General features: G+C 37.3%; 1 protein-coding gene across 4 annotated transcripts in view; it reads right to left on the bottom strand.

Moving 5' to 3' along the window:
- PHKB (phosphorylase kinase regulatory subunit beta) overlaps positions 1 to 16244 on the bottom strand; it is a 337121-nt gene that overhangs the window by 10630 nt on the left and 310247 nt on the right. For all 4 annotated transcript variants that reach the window (XM_036996511.2, XM_036996510.2, XM_036996512.2 and 1 more), the window contains 2 exons: positions 7353 to 7487; positions 3052 to 3181 (listed from right to left, as the gene is read on the bottom strand). In XM_036996511.2, coding sequence (XP_036852406.2) covers positions 3052 to 3181; positions 7353 to 7487 — 265 coding nt within the window. The remainder of the gene's footprint in view (positions 1 to 3051; positions 3182 to 7352; positions 7488 to 16244) is intronic.

Here is a 16244-nt window from a genome sequence, read left to right as displayed (position 1 = left end):
GTCCTAAGCCAATATTATGGCCCATCCTTTGCCCCAGTAGCTTATCTCTCCAAGCAATTAGACCCCACAGTTCAGGGATGGGCCCCCTGCCTACGAGCATTAGCCGCTGGACAGCTCTTGCAGAAAGAAGCTCATAAACTGACATTCAGGGCGCCCCTTACCATTCTGTCCCCACATCACCTAAAAAATCTCTTAACCTACAAAAGTTTACAGACTCTCCCTCCCTCCAGACTCCTCACCTTACTGTCCTCTTTCCTCCAAAATCCCGTTCACTCCCTTTGCCATCCATACCCGAATCATGACTTTTTCCTCCTTTACTGCTCTCTGGCTTTTTTCCTCATTCTTATTGTCTTCCCCACCACCCCAGCCTCCTTTGTATGGCGATTCAAAGTCAGACAGACTTACACACAGCATCAAACAAAAGTTACTGCCCTCATTGTCACACCAGACTGCCCTCTGAAAAGCTGCTCTGAGCCTTTATACCTCCATTTTCCTCCCTCCACCGAAGTGTTCACTAGCAGCTACCCTTATTCTCCCTACCTCTGCTTCCTCTATGACCAAAAACAAGCCTATTGCAGGCAATAGCCAGACACCTACAGGAGATGTCCCTACTAGTCTTGTGCCATTCACTACATGAGTAACTTCCAGTACCCACAGTATTACTCCTCCAACCGTTTCATGAAATATCCCAACGGCTCATTCTCCTTATGAATCCCAGATCCCTGGGACTCCTGATGAGCTGCCAGAGTCACAGCCTCAGTTTACTATGGGGGGGGGTCCTCGACCCCCCACGGTACCCTTCATATCTCTCAAAAGTATGTTCCCTCTCATTCCCAGATCTCTCAAGTTGCATCAGATAGCAGACATTCTGAAAAAGTCATTATCCAAACTCTTGACAGTGCCTCTTCATCTTCTTATCCCTGCCCCTCTTCCCATTTCTCCTACTCTTCATTACAGCTCATTCAGGACACCACCATCTTTCTCAACCACACCCTTAACACAGCCCATTGTTTCTTGTGTGCATCACTACAGCGCCCACTGCTGGCCGCCATGCCCCTTAATATTTCCAACTACTCCTTCCATGCAGAAAGACAACTCCTCTGCCCCCTGGCAGACATACCCCTATGGGAACCAGAATACTCAGATAATCTCACCATCCACCACTGTGTAGGCCAAACTCCACCCCCCTCCAGCGCACTTCACTGCCTCTCTATCTACACCCCTACCTCCGGCTCTAAGACTTTTATGCAACCGGGACACTTCTTTTAGTGTAATGGCAGTCTTTTCAACTCAGTGCCTCTCAACTGCGATACACCCTGCATTCTCGTCACCCTAATCCCACCGTTAACACTTTACAGCATGGCAGAATTCCTTGAGCTCCAACCTCCCTTGCCCTCACACACAAAAAGAGCTGCTTTCCTGCTTTCCTTCCCATCATGGTCAGTAGCTCTTTGATCACCTCAGCCATTGGGGCAGGGTTTTCGGGAGAAGCCTTAGGTCACTCTCTATAGGCAGTTAGAGATCTCAACGCCAAACTTGAGAGAGCCCTGACATCCACTGCCGATTCCCTAGCCTCTCTCCAAAGACAGGTCACTTCGCTAGCTAAAGTCACCCTTCAAAACCGGCGGGCCCTAGATCTGCTTACAGCCGAGAAGGGCGGCACCTGCGTCTTCCTCTGGGAAGAGTGCTGCTATTACATCAACGAATCCGGCATTGTAGAAACTGACATTACCAAACTCACCGACCTTGCCTCCAGTCTCCACTCTGCTTCCAATTCCAACCCATTCTCTTCAATACTAACAATCCCTCTCCTCACCTAGCTCTAGCCCATTGCAGGCCCCATAATAATCATTCTTCTCGCCTGTCTCTTCTTACCCTGTATAATAAAGTTCATCAATTCCCAAGTTGGAAAAATCTCTAATCAAGCTTTCAACCAGCTTTTACTCAGGAACTACCAGCTTCTGGCCACAGAAGATCCCTCACCCTCACGTGACCTCCTCACCACACGCTGAGATGGACCCCTCTCTCCGCTGGAAACTGTTCCTGGAAACAATGGCTGCAGACGCCTGGCTCCTGACACCCATATCCTCTTGGCAGCATTGGAATCAACAAGTCCTTGACCTATGGTTACAGGGAACCTTCATTGATTTCCAAACGTGAAGAAGTCCACATCTACTCGTCCTTACTGCGGGGAGTCCTATCAACCCTTTCCTCCCAATCCTCAAGCCCTCACTCCCTTCTCCGCCCCTGTTCAGCAGGAAGCAGCCAGAGAGAAAACAACGTCCACAAACCCATAGAGGAGAAAGGGGGGAATGAAGGGTCCCCACCAGTAAGATGGCAAACTTCCAGCCTCTCTTCGGGGTCCTCAGTTCCCGCCGGCGCCACCTGAAGCCCAATCACCTCTCGCCCCCCTCCCAATCCCAGCACCTAGCCAACAGCCACCAGCCCCGTAGAAGTGACACCTCAATCAATTCATGCCCCTTCCTATATAACCCAGCACCTTTCCCTAATAAAGCGGAACTCTCCAGTGAATTGCTGCTGTGTGTCGCTCCTTTCCTTTCACCCCAGCACTCCCCACCTCCTGGTGCTGAAGGAATACCACCATTCATAGTAATTCCAATACAATAAACTCTAAGTTTACTGATAAGTAAACAAATGAAGGGTAGTTTGCTTGACAAAGGATTTGGCCAGGTGCTTCCTTTAAATAGAGAGCCTTCTTGAAATATATGAAACATGACAATACAAGAAAATTTTTGATTAACTAAAACTTCTAAACAAAATATCCACTTGGTAAAGCAAGGCTTTTGTAGAGAGGGGCATTAAAATTAAAAAGTACAAGTAACTCAGATTGGGGAAAAAATATTTCCAATCCAATGGATTAGGCTTCTTATTTTCTTGTATATTCCTCCCATCAGGTATCTGGATACCTTTCCTTGAAAACTCAGGAAATGGAATAAGCAGGTTATCTGCAATTCAGAGGGGAAAAGAATTCTCTACCCCATTACATCCTGCTAGAAATCCCTTTCAGTGACACAAATACAGGGGCTGTACCTGTGGTAAATGCTTCCCAGCTACAATGATACCATTGGGCGTGCGCTCCAGGATCTGCCACACTCGGTCATAGAACCCAGCGGGAGTTCTGTTCAAAGACCCATCGATCTGACGCCTGTTCAGCCAACATCTATAGACCAAAAGAAAATGCCACAGAGTGGGAAAACAAGCTTGTTCTGGTGGACAGCAGGACTTTCAGTATGGATTAATCGTTTCAGTAGGGTGAGAAGTAAAAGCCAAGATCCATCAATGATGCATTCTACCATGTGTTACAGAGGTTACTAAATATTTCATAGTGAAAATGGAGCTTGCAGGAAAGGAGAAAATCTCCAAGATTTTAAAAAATTCAATAGACAAAACTTTATTCTCCAGTAAGTTATAAGGTTGCTTACTATGTGATAAGATGACTAATATGCAAAGAAACTCAATTTAAAAACACAGGAACAGCCAATTTCAAAATGAGTTTATGTGGTCCTTACATACAATAAAATGTAAGCTCCATGCAGGCATGTAAATCATACAGCTTGATCACTCCTATATACCTCTCCCAGAAAAGTACTTAATAAGCCTAAGTGAATGGATGCTCAAAAAAGTGTATTTCTAATTTAAGCCTTATATTTTCATTTTATACCCTATATTTAGTTTTTAATTTAAATGTGGTCAAACTACTGATGCTGAAAAACCAACTGCAAAATCATGTCATAATACTCAGAATGTAGTGATAAGCCAAAATTCTAGATTTCTTATTTTCATGGATTAAGTATTAAATCTTAAAAGATATAATACTTCATTCACAAACTGCCAAAGATGCAGAATCTGCATAATTTGAAAAGAACACATAAATGAAAGAGTAGTATATTCTTCTAAAAGCTGAAGATTGCAACAAATACATATTTTTTATACTTGGTATTAAGGCAGGCAGCAGAGTGAAATGTGTTGTCAACAACAAGGTAGGCATGTCATGACCAACAATATTTCTAAGTATAAAAATTGTCATGTAAGATACAGTAAACAGAAAAAGGCATTTCTGTTCTGGTTAAAGAAAACCAAGGAAGTTTTATCATTACGTAGGTGGGAGAGGCATCTCTTTTGGATGTCCAGGTTCTTTTGGTGGACCCAGACTCACATGGCTGGGTTCAGTGCTATGCTAAAGAGAAGCCCGAAGATGTAGGGGCTCCTTGGTGATGTTTTACTTTGGATAATGGGTGTAGAAAGTGAATATCCTCTGCATTTATTTATTTTTTTCTATTCCCTTTTATTGGCAAAAACAAAAAGATGTTTTGGGAGTTCTACGGAGTCATAGTTAATACTACAAAAAGGAAATGTTTGCTTAGACCACCATAAAAAGTAGAAATGTATGAATATTCACATCAGAGGTAGAGAATATTTTGGAATACCTCTATTTTTATTTTTTGGCTTTTTATTTTGGAAAATTTCAGACTCACAGAAAAGACAAAAAAAATAATTTATAAAGTCTCTGTATATATGTACCTCCTTACTCAGTTTCCCCTACTTCGGTCATCTCACATAAAGAATAGTACAACTATTGGAAGCAAGAAATGAATATCGATAAATACTATTAATCTATGGACCTTACTCAACTTTTGCCAATCCACCACTAATACCCTTGTTTTGGTCCCAGATCCAATCCAGGACCCCACACTGCACTTAGTTCCCACGTCTCCTTAGGCTCCTCTAACCCGTGACAGTCTCTCAATCTTCCTTTATCTTCCATGACTTTGACACTTTAGAAAAGACAGCTATTTTGTAGAATGTACCTCAATTTGGGTTTGTCTGACAATTTCAGATGATTAGACTTCAATTACACATCTTTGGTGAGAATACCCAGAAGTGGTTGTACACTTTTTAGTACATCACATGGGGGTACATGATGTTAATGGGCCTTATTACTGGGATGTGCCTTGATCATTTGGTTAAGGTGGAGTCTATTGGGTTTTTTTCACTAGGAAATTACTATTTTTCAATCTTGAATGGAAATACTTTGAAATTATTCAAATTTTCCATTTTTAATCACACTTTCACACGCTAAATTTAGCATCCACTGATGGTTTTTGTCTGCAACAATTATTACTGTTGTATTTGTCTAATGGTGATTTTCTGTTTCCATCATTCCACCTATACTTATTAATTGGATTCTACTGTTAGGAAGAGTCCCTTCCCTCCCACTTATCTATTTATATCAGCATGGACTCATGGTTGTTTATTGTATGGGTTATATATAATCCAATACTATCTCTATTTATTTTGTTGCTCAGATTGTCCCAGCTTTGGCCACTGAGCCTCCTTCAAGTTGTCTCCACTATCCTTCGAACACAATTCTACAATTTTTTGGAGCATTTTCTCACTTTCTGGTACCACAAGATGCTCAAGGCTCATCTTGTATTTTTCCTGCATCAGTCTTGGAATCAACCATTTCTCCAAGGAATGCTGGTTTCTTTTATTAGAAGATGGTATTGAGACATAAGTATCTGAGCACTAGGTTTGCTCTTTGCCTGTGGGGCTTCATTGCTTCTAGGTCTTCTCATTGGACAGAGCTAGGAAAGATATGGATGTATACCTACAGGTACACATCCACATTTATTTCTGTATCTTTCCATCTGTGTAAAAACCATTAATTCAGATTGACACTTCCAATTCCAATCCAATACCACAGGGTATATTCTAGCCTTTCTTATTTGTAACTACATTCTCCAACAATGAGAAATCTGTCTCTCATTACTAATAATTAAATTTCAGAATTGCTAATCCCTACACCTCTATTGAGAAAAAATTTATTGACTAGAGTACAGTATAGGTATGCAGTTATTTTTATCTTTAGCTTTACAGTATCCAGTAAATGTTTTCCAAAGTACTTTGGTTAATTCTTTTTTTCTCCTCCCCCTTCAGTGTGGGAATATTATTCATTTGTAATACAGTTAGGTTCATTTGTTACTATTTGTATTGTGTTTTGTGTTCCTTCCACAACTAGATTAATTATAATTAATTTTGTTTGGGTATAGAAGACATTTTATATATTTATATATATATAAAATATTACCATAGTTAAAGAGTCAGAGCTATACCAATGGTATCCTCAGGGAAATATTGCTCTCCCATTCAACCCTATTGCCCAGAAACTATTTCTCCATTCTTTCCAGCCTATTTCCACCCACTCCCTGAAGGTAGCCAGTCTCATTAGTTTCTGATTTATCCTCTCTATATTTCTTTTGCACAAATAAGCAGGTATTTCCTTCTTACTTACATAAGGAGTAGCATGATACCCTTTTGTACTTTGCTGTTTTCTTTAACAATATAGCCTAGAAATTACTCCATATCAATTCATAAGAGACCACACTCATTTTTCTTTTTTACAGCTGCATAATATTCCATTGCGAGGATATACCACTGTTTATTCAAATAATCTCCTGTGTATGGGGATTAAGGTTATGGGCATTCCAAAATTTGTCTGCTCAAATACTCGCATCACACTGTTTTAATTATAGAGGCTTTTAATAGTATGTTTCACTGTCTGTTCAGGCAATTCCTTCTATGTTTTTCTAGTTATTCTTGCATGTTTGTTTTTTCATATGAAGTTTAGTATTAACTTGTTTAACTCCATAAAACAGCTTGTTGGAATTTCATGAAATTTATAACTCATATTTTTACAATGTTGAGTGTTCTATTTAAGAATAAGGATACCCTTCCATTTGTTCAAATACAATTTTATAAAAGACTTCTTCTCCTAAATAATTACATTGAAGTTCTTTGTATAATAAAAAATAAAATCTTCAGTTCAACGCAATCCACAAGTATTTGTTTGTTGTTATTCTAAAGTTAGCAGTCCACTTAGGGGGAGAGTCACAGGCAACCAATTGCAACAATGTTACCAAACCCAAACTGTTGGGAGGAGATGGTGAGTACTACAAAGGTTCAGAAGGAAACTGACTAAAGTGTATGAAGTGTTACATCTACACAGAATAATAAAAATTAAGAAATATTTATAAACTATACCTGAAGAAAGTATAAAATTAAAATCAACACAAAATCACAACCAAAGACAGACATTTTAATTACTGTCTCTGTGCACATTGTCCATCTAGTAGAATGGCCTCTGGTACTCTGCTGCCTTTTATGTCCTTTTAGTACCTTATTCATTTCATAGATGAAATTACTGTAAATCCAGAGTGTCTTTTTTTTTAAATTAATTTTATTTTGGTATCATTAATCTACAATTACATGAAGGACATTATGTTTACTAGGTAATCTAGAGTGTCTTATAGGTAACAAAGGGCACTCATTACCTTCCATTCTGTTGAGGCTGGAGAATATCCAACAGAAGCTGTTTAACTTCACTGGGTGACAGCTGATATAAATCTGTGGCTGGCTTGTCTCCACCACGTATCTGTAGTTCATACTCCATAGCATGGATGATCCACCTAAAACAAAACAAGGGAAGTATGAACCAATAACTCCTGAAATAAAATCACCTTGTACTTCTCAAGTAATGCCCTTAACAGCACTGACCCATCCAAAGAGGAGTGAAGAAAAGGTCATTTGAATTTTCTGAACCATTCATGTAATTACTTCCATCAAGATTATGTGACATGATCAGATTCTAAAAATGAGGCCTGCTCTTGAATATGTGGTTAGAGAGCAACATGAAAATAGGTAAGGATTTAGGTTCATACCGAATGAGAACCTACCAATTTGGTAGGATAGTATACTGTATACAAATAACTGCCACACTATTACTTTCTCAATACCAGATATATAAAAAACTAAATAGGATAAAAATGATTCACTTTAAGAAGTAGGCTGAGATATGCTATTACATAAATGTTATTTTCCTATGAAAAGCATTTTTCACCCATTTCTTTCACTTTGCAGTCATTCCCTTGTGATTAGAGGGCACAGAGAAGTACCTGCCTTTGAAATACAGGGATATAGTTAGTTATAATTTAATTATACTAGCTTATTAGATAATATACTTTAACCAATAGATTTCAGAATAATCTTCTTTATAGATATTTAAATATAGACATTTAAATGCTGTTCATAAAATAATTTTTATTACAGAAATAACTTTAATTATTTAGGCAAGCATTTATGGAGAACTATTTGTGTACCTGGTGTTTTCCAAGGTGGTATAGTTATATGGCTAGAAATGCCTACAATAATATTTACTTTATATGCAAGTAATTTATTGTTTAATTTGAGACACTTTTTAAAAATTTTGGTGTCATTAATCTACAATTACATGAAGAACATTATGTTTACTAGGCTCCCCCCACTTCACCATGTCACCCCCACATACCCCTTCACAGTCAATGTCCATCAGCGTAGTCAGATGCTCCAGAATCCTTACTTGTCTGCTCTGTGTTGCACAGCCCTCCCCGTGCCCCCCACCACACTATACATGCTAATCGTAATGCCCCCTTTCTTTTTCTCCACCCTTGTCCCTCCCTTCCCACCCATCCTCCCCAGTCCCTTTCCTTTTGGTAACTACTTAATAAAGTATTTTTACAGTTTCATCTAATTTTTTTCATTTATTATATTCTGAGGAAACACCTTCAATAAACTAGTTATGCAAACCAAAGAAAACTCCGGAAATAATACTGTGCTTTAGGGAACCAGAACTCTATACACCATTAGGAAGAGCTGATGAATTAGTTTTACACAGCAGATTCCTATACTTTATCCTTAAATCCTTTGGTGAATACTGAGTAAGAAACAGAGAGTACAGCTAAGCATCTAGAAAGAATGTGCCCTCATTCATCCTTGCTGCTTTGTCTCCCAAGAGGGGCTGTGTAGCCAACCCACTGGGAAAATGCCCAGTTACAGCAACATAGATTTAGAAAGGTTAAGTACTGCACCCAAATATAATTACCTTTCTCTTGAAGACTTCCTTGAAAGGCAATTCACAAGCATATTGCAGGTACCCAAGGTTGATTTGCAAAACAAGATGCATCCTCATCGGATGACTTTAATGTCTCAGTGGAAAACTTGGTAAGAAAAATGTTAAGCCTTCCCAGCTGAGCCAAAGGGGTATCAGTCAGGCATATTCTCCTGCTTGCTGGGCTAGGCTGTAGACCACAGGTAAAGTGTCCCTCTCTGTGACTGCTCCGCTCTCACTCCCCTCTGTTGCCATTTCTGGAAGTTAGGAGTTTAGCAAGGCTACCAGTCAACTGCAGAGTATATGTGCTGTAAAACCCTGAGATAAATTATAGAGGCATGAGATGGACAAAGATGGAACATAATAATTTAAAAAATATGTTATTACTATTACTGTGGAGAGTACATAATAGATATTTAATGGTAGCTCACTGGTAAGAACAATAAAGATGACAAAGTATTTGCCAACAAGTGTTTGTGAGTGTCTTGGCATGCTTAACAACAGAAATGTGACAGAATTAAAATTTATAACTGTACTTCTCTAACTGGTTGAAAAGAAAACTAGACTAAACCTATGTTAATGCCAAAGACTATAATATTATTTGCTCATTGGCATTACTAACTGCATTTATTTGAAATGTTACACAAATATTTTTATGCTTGTAACTAAGGATATAGTTACTTTATGCTTTGATGTTTAAGTTGCTTATAAAATTAGCTGTTAAAGTATTTAACCATTTCAGTTAAAGTTCAGTTGTAATAAATTGCTCCAAGGACATTTCTTCAAATAAAAAAAAGCTGTATTTTTAATTGTATAGGCTAGACAGAGTAGTCTTTTATTTTTTTCTTTATTTAACATTTAAAATTTACATTTGAGGCAGCTTAGTATAATAGGAGGAACATAAAATTAAAAATCTAAAGACCTGCCTTTTCTCAACAAGTCAATGACATGAAAAGAAAGTGGAGGTGGGGCTACTGTTCTAGATTAAAAGTGATAAAAGAGACCTAACGGTTAATGTCATCTGTGGCTTTGTTTGGGATCCTGATTTTCTTTCTTAAAGTCATTTTTGGGACAACCAGAGAAATCTAAGAATTAGATATTAAGTGATATTAAAGAATTATTGCTAATTTTGTTGGGTGTGATAATGGTATTGTGATTATTAAGAAAAATTTTTTTAGAGATGTATACTTACTAAAATATTGAGAGGTAAAAGTAAAAATGTCTAGGATTTGCTTTATAATCTATAACAAAAACAAAGATGAAGCAAATATGGCGAATATAACTAACAATTGCTTATACCATTTAAATAGTGGGTATATGGGCATTTACCATATTATTCTATTATTACACATCTAAAATTTTTCATAATGAAAAGCAAAATCCATAAAGATAGATTTGAATACCAATTCTGTCATTTACCAACTGTGCCCCATTGGCAAATTATTTTTCAAATGGGAATATTACTATTTGTTCAGCTAATTTTATGGAATATTTTAAGGAATAAGTAAAACAATGTATATTGAAGGACTTTTGAAATTATAAGTCATAAAATGTTAGCAAATTCCTTTTATTGACTTCTCAGACCCAGGTTGGGGGAAGGCAATACAATTTTTTGAATCTAAGTCTTGGAGTTACTTAAGCAAGTGCCATGTCCATTTAACTTCAGGGGGTATCCTCTTCTAAAATAAGTGACTTTTAAATATTTTAAATGTTTACTTTTTTAAAGTCCTCCAAACACTTGAGTTATTAAAATTAAATGTCTATCACATTTATGTTTTAACATCTTCATTACCATAAACATAGATAGTTGGAGATCTAAAAATTCCCCTCAGGATTCTTCCTTCTGTTTATGAAATTTCAGCAGTTCTGTGAGCAGATTACAGAAAATATTATACATAACAGCCATCAGAGAAAGATGATGACTGGTTTTCATTCATTATTTAAAGGAATAAAACTTATTTGTCAGGTCATTAAAATACTTTGATTCATTCAAAAACATTGGCCAAAGTAATCTTTTTCGATTGGAGTTCTTCAAAGGACTAAAATAAAAATAGCAAAATAGCCTTAGGTATAAACTACTATATAGCAGTCAGAGACTTAGAGAAAGTTAAATTACCAAGTGACTAACACAGTTAAGTAAATCAAAGACATTTTATCCATTTTTAGAGCTACTAATCCGAAAGGGCATTAAGTCTTTCACAGAGGAAAACCTGACTTCTTACCCTAATTCCCACTGACAAAATCACCAAACCTGATTTGATAATTGCAGCGTAAAAGCACTTAATGCAAAATGGGGAATGAAAGAAATTAAGCAAATGTGGAAGGTCAAAAGACTGAAGGTTAACCTTGGACCATATCCTTATAAATTTAGTCTGTCTGAAGAACCAGAGACATGCTCTACTTGCCAATAAGCAAATTAGAAAGTGGCAGATACACATGACTGATCAGATCAACCTTCATATGTATCAAGGTCTGACTTGAGGATGATGAATTCCTCAGCAGTGCTGGAAAAGTATGAAGTGGAGGACTAGTATTCCTATCCAAGGCTGGAGATAAGCTAATCCTTCTAAAAATCTCTCGTGTTGTGAAGTTAGAAAGCATATTGTGTATGTACTAGCATTTTTCTTTCCAACATGCCCCAATCAAGGAGTGAAATGCAAAATAAAGTACATGGAAATCTGACATAATTGGTAAACCAGAACGGTTGACATTTTCTGAAAAATATGCCACAAAGAATAGCACTGATCCATAGCAAGAAACAATTTTTAAAATAATCATTCTGAGGCTATTTCAAGATACTGTGAAATATTTGACAATTTTGCTGTTAAACAAATGCATGAGTAACTGCCAGCAACTACTAAGCCATATAAGAGGAGATGGGAAATTTGCAAGAAGGGGCTTTTTCTTGACTTATATTAATACAAAGATGGTGATAATTTGATATGACAAATTGAGCTTTGTGTCTGATAACTGGGAAACAATGACTCACCCACTTCCCCCCATCTAATCATAACAGAATAGAGTAGAAAAGCTCCATCATGGCGCTTACCTTGTATCAAATGTCCAAACCAAAGACCAATGGATGAGGAACAAAGCATTCTAATGAACTCAGCACTGCAATGATCTCTTTCCCTTACTGCACAAGCAATTTTAGTGTCTGGTACCTATGACACCAGTGGCCTTCTTTAAGCATTGGATGTGTGATCCACAGATGCAGCTGTGGGCATTAGAAGACAAGACATGTCTAGAACACAACTGCTTACAGGGGAAGTCCTGGCAATATGAAACGTGTAGATGAAAAAGGCTTGGTAACATACATCTTCAGGGGTTATCTCCCACTAAAGCCTGACTGACAGACTAGAGAAGAAAGTAGTTGATTGGAGGTCTTTACATTAATGGGCCTGTCAGGAATGTAATCTATTTCAACATGAAAGTTGGAGCACAAATCAATAATGAGACAGCAAATCAAATCATTATCAGAAAAGAATACTATTCCTGTGAGCCAGTTAATTTTGTTCACTGGAGTGACTGATAGTAGTAGCTCTGAAGAAATTGCATTGTCAGGATTAACCTTGTAAAAAAGAGAAAAGAGACATGTGGTATTGGATTTTAAAGCAACTGAGGCAGCAGGTGATGTAAATTAATACATTTTAAAGATCCAAAAGTCTCCAAGAGAGAGGTTAAAACAGAGGTAAAAGTATACATAGTGCAGGGGAATTCTGGATAAGATGTACCATGACAGACAAATGTTCTTAATTTTTATGTCCATTCAGCCTAGTGAATGTTGGCCTTTCAGGAAGAATATGGTGTTAAAAGCTGACTTAACTCTCAGTCTCTTTATTTATAATCAACATTTAAAAGAGAAACAATAGTAAAAAGTCAGATGAGTCTGAAATGCTTTAATTAACCTGTAAGAAAGTAAAAAAAAAAGAATGTTTTCTGTAGATCCTCTCCTTCCTTTCTTTTAAAATCACACTACAATCACTATAATGCACAAAGGGATGATATGGAAGAGTAGCAATTTATAAGAAATTTGACATTCAAGGACTCTATAAGTAAATAATTTGCTCATCAATTTTAAGCAAACTAAAACCTTCCAGGGACTATTTCAAGGTAAATTTTGTAAAGGAACATATTGTTTTTGCTACTGGCAGTAAACCAACGTGCAAAGAAGCCTTTCACGTAAGGATTAGGAGCAGAGGTCTGAGTAAAATTGGCTGAGCTTCAATGAAAATATATTAAAAAGATATAAAAAATAAAATATTTTTCTCGTTCACAGGGACACTGTTATAAGCCCCACAGACAGGAAAACTGTAATTCTCTTAAGTTGTCTGATATGCCTAGAGTAAAAATGGAGTTCCAAAACCTTACTGTTAATGTGGTAGAAGAGCACCATGGGCACAGGTATAAGGGGTTTTAGGATTTTTGTCATGTATTCCATGAGGTCCCACCAGGTGAAGGAGGGGTGAGACCATGTCAGATGGCAGCAGAGAATCCAAATGGGATTTTGAGTTAAGGTTTCTGCATAAAATGCTTGGGGATCATTCCATTGGGCAAATCTAAAGGAGAATCAACCATGGCAGAAAGGGATACCACCAGGGTGAATATCTCTTGTGGGAAGAGAAGATCTTTGCAAACCTAGGACTAGAATACAAGAGTGAGTGTGAGTGAGTGTGTGTGTGTTTCTTGGGAGGGGAGGAGTCTCCTCTTCCTTGGGATTTATGGTGTGTAAAAAGATAACACCAGAGGTACTTGTTCTCTAAAAGTCACAAAATAGAGGATCTCAAATTACAAATGTCACAGCAATACTGTTGAAGATTTATCCTTTGCAAACATCTTCACATTCTTTAACCAGAATACCCACAATACAATGAGGAAGCAAAGCAGGGATGGCTTCCCTATTTTACAGAGATGAGAGCTAGAAGGCAGGGTGGGAAACCATGAACTCTGGAGTTATTCACCCTGAGTTCAAATCCTGGTTTTTGGTCTTGTGACCTTGAGCAAGTTACTTTGCTGAAATATTATAGTACCTTAATGTCTCTTGCAGTGTACAGGGCTAACTTATAATTAATTTCAAATAATCTCCACTTCCTTGGTTTCATGATGAATAAAGGAGCAAAATCTCATGTTTGTTAACTTGTAACAATTTAGACTTCTTGGTGTGCCTTCTACTGTACAATGCTAAACAGTAGTGATTCTAGATTAGAAAACTGACAAACAAAAGACAAAAAAACATCTGGAGCCAATGCACATAACAGTTGCTACATGAATCCTTGAAAAAAAAATAGGTCATAAGTTGAAATACTGTAGAAAGGACCAACAGGTCTTAAAGTTTTAGAAATTAACAGTAAGGCCTATTTCCCTGAGAAAATAGCGAAAGTATATGTAAGTGAAAACATGTACAAAGCACTTACGGATCAAAGCAAATCCCAGTTCTTTCACTTACTAGTTTGACTAAAGTTCAATCTAAGTTTAATTTTAAAAAGCAGGTGCTAATGCATGGTGTGGAGGGGACCATGGGGAAGACAGTGTAGCACAGAGAAGACAAGTAGTGACTCTGTGGCTTCTTACTACACTGATGGACAGTGACTGCAATGGAGTATGGGGGGTACTTGATAATATGGGTGAATGTAGTAACCACATTGCTTTTCATGAGAAACCTTCGTAAGAGTGTGTATCAATGGTAACTTAAGAAAAAAAAAAAAAGGAAACAAACAAACAAAAGCAGGTGCTAGTACCTACCTCCAGGTTGTTGTATGGATTAAATCAGATAATATGGGTGAAGTCTTTTTGGCATATTGCTTGGCATTTACAGGTGTTCAATAAATAATATTTGTGGTTATATTGATGAAGGAAGAGGTGGAGGAAACAGTTTACCAGAGTGAACTTTTGAGTGCCATAACCACATGTTATTCATATGTGTATCCCCTTAGATCTTTCCTGGGGATGCTGCATAGAGAGGTACAATTATAAGGCAACTAATAAAATACTCTGTTATAATTAACTGTACCATTCCATGAATAAATGAATAAAGAAAAGTATTACATTCTTCTATTCTCTATTTATATGCCTAGATTTTCACATAAACAAGGCCCTGTTTAACTTGGTCATTTCCTGAGGGACATAACCTGTTCAAACCAAGTACAGGTATCAAAATTAAAAAGAGTCCTTCATTTCTTTCTCTGAGGACAGAGATAGGCTGTGTTTTGTCTTTCCTAAATTCCCCATCACTAGCTCAAGGCAAACTACTTGAACCTGCTTATAACCTATATATTAAAACAATCTGTCAAATTTTATTAAGCATCTCCCATGAACTAGACCCTGATACAGACAGGAAGATGAGATCTAGTCTCTATCCATAGCAGAAGTAAATTTCTTAAATAAATTACTTCTTATTAAAACAAAATTAGGCTTCTCCTCAACTGAAAACATCCCAGTGCTTAGAGTTGACCCTGTGAGTCCAGCATAACAGGGAAATATACATAATGAGATGGCAGGGATACTGTTAATACTCACAATGGGACTACAATGCCAAAATTATTTCTAGATTGAGTTTCAGAACAGGGAATATTAAAGTTTCATGGCAAATTTCTTCATTAGGAGGCTTTCTGCTATCAATAAATACCAAGCCACATGCTGCTGTCCTGACATTTTTATTTTGTGTGACACCATGTAAGGAAAGATAATATAGTATATTCCATGGAAGGAATTGAGTATGTGGAGTTCCAGATACAAAAACAGAGAGAAAACTATTTTTAGAATAAATTGGGCATACTTTACTTCCATGAAGAGAAAGATATTTCAGGTCAGATTTGAACATTAGATTTTTGAGAGAATATAAATTAGCTTAAAATGCTGAATAAGCAGTAAAGGAAAAACTACTAGAGGCTGAAAGATACACCACTGTAAAATCTTGGGAATGTATGAACTTTTACCCTGAGGCTTTATTGAAACCTCTGCAAGGATGGCTATCACTTAAAGAGGCTCTCCTGAATAGAACATTTATTACCAAGAATGTGCTTGGGAATAGTTATAACCTACACTTTAGTCAGCCTCAGAGAAATGCCTGAGTCCATAACAATATAGTACTTTTACTACCTTGTACGGAAATGTAAAGTCACAATTTTTTGATTTAGAAACAACTCAGATGAAAGACCCATTTCTTGTATCTTCATATGTAGTCAAGTGGTTGGGGTTGAAAATATTAGAGCAAACAGACTGAACAAATCACGGTATGATCTGAAGTTCTTATAATTGATTCAGAACACCTCTAACTTTTTGAAAAGAATGATTTTAAGGG

This window comes from Manis javanica, chromosome 17 (genome assembly GCF_040802235.1).
Source record: "Manis javanica isolate MJ-LG chromosome 17, MJ_LKY, whole genome shotgun sequence".
NCBI classification, from domain to species: domain Eukaryota; kingdom Metazoa; phylum Chordata; class Mammalia; order Pholidota; family Manidae; genus Manis; species Manis javanica.
Note: the sequence above shows the minus strand (reverse complement) of the source record. Positions and strands in the feature narration are given on the sequence as shown.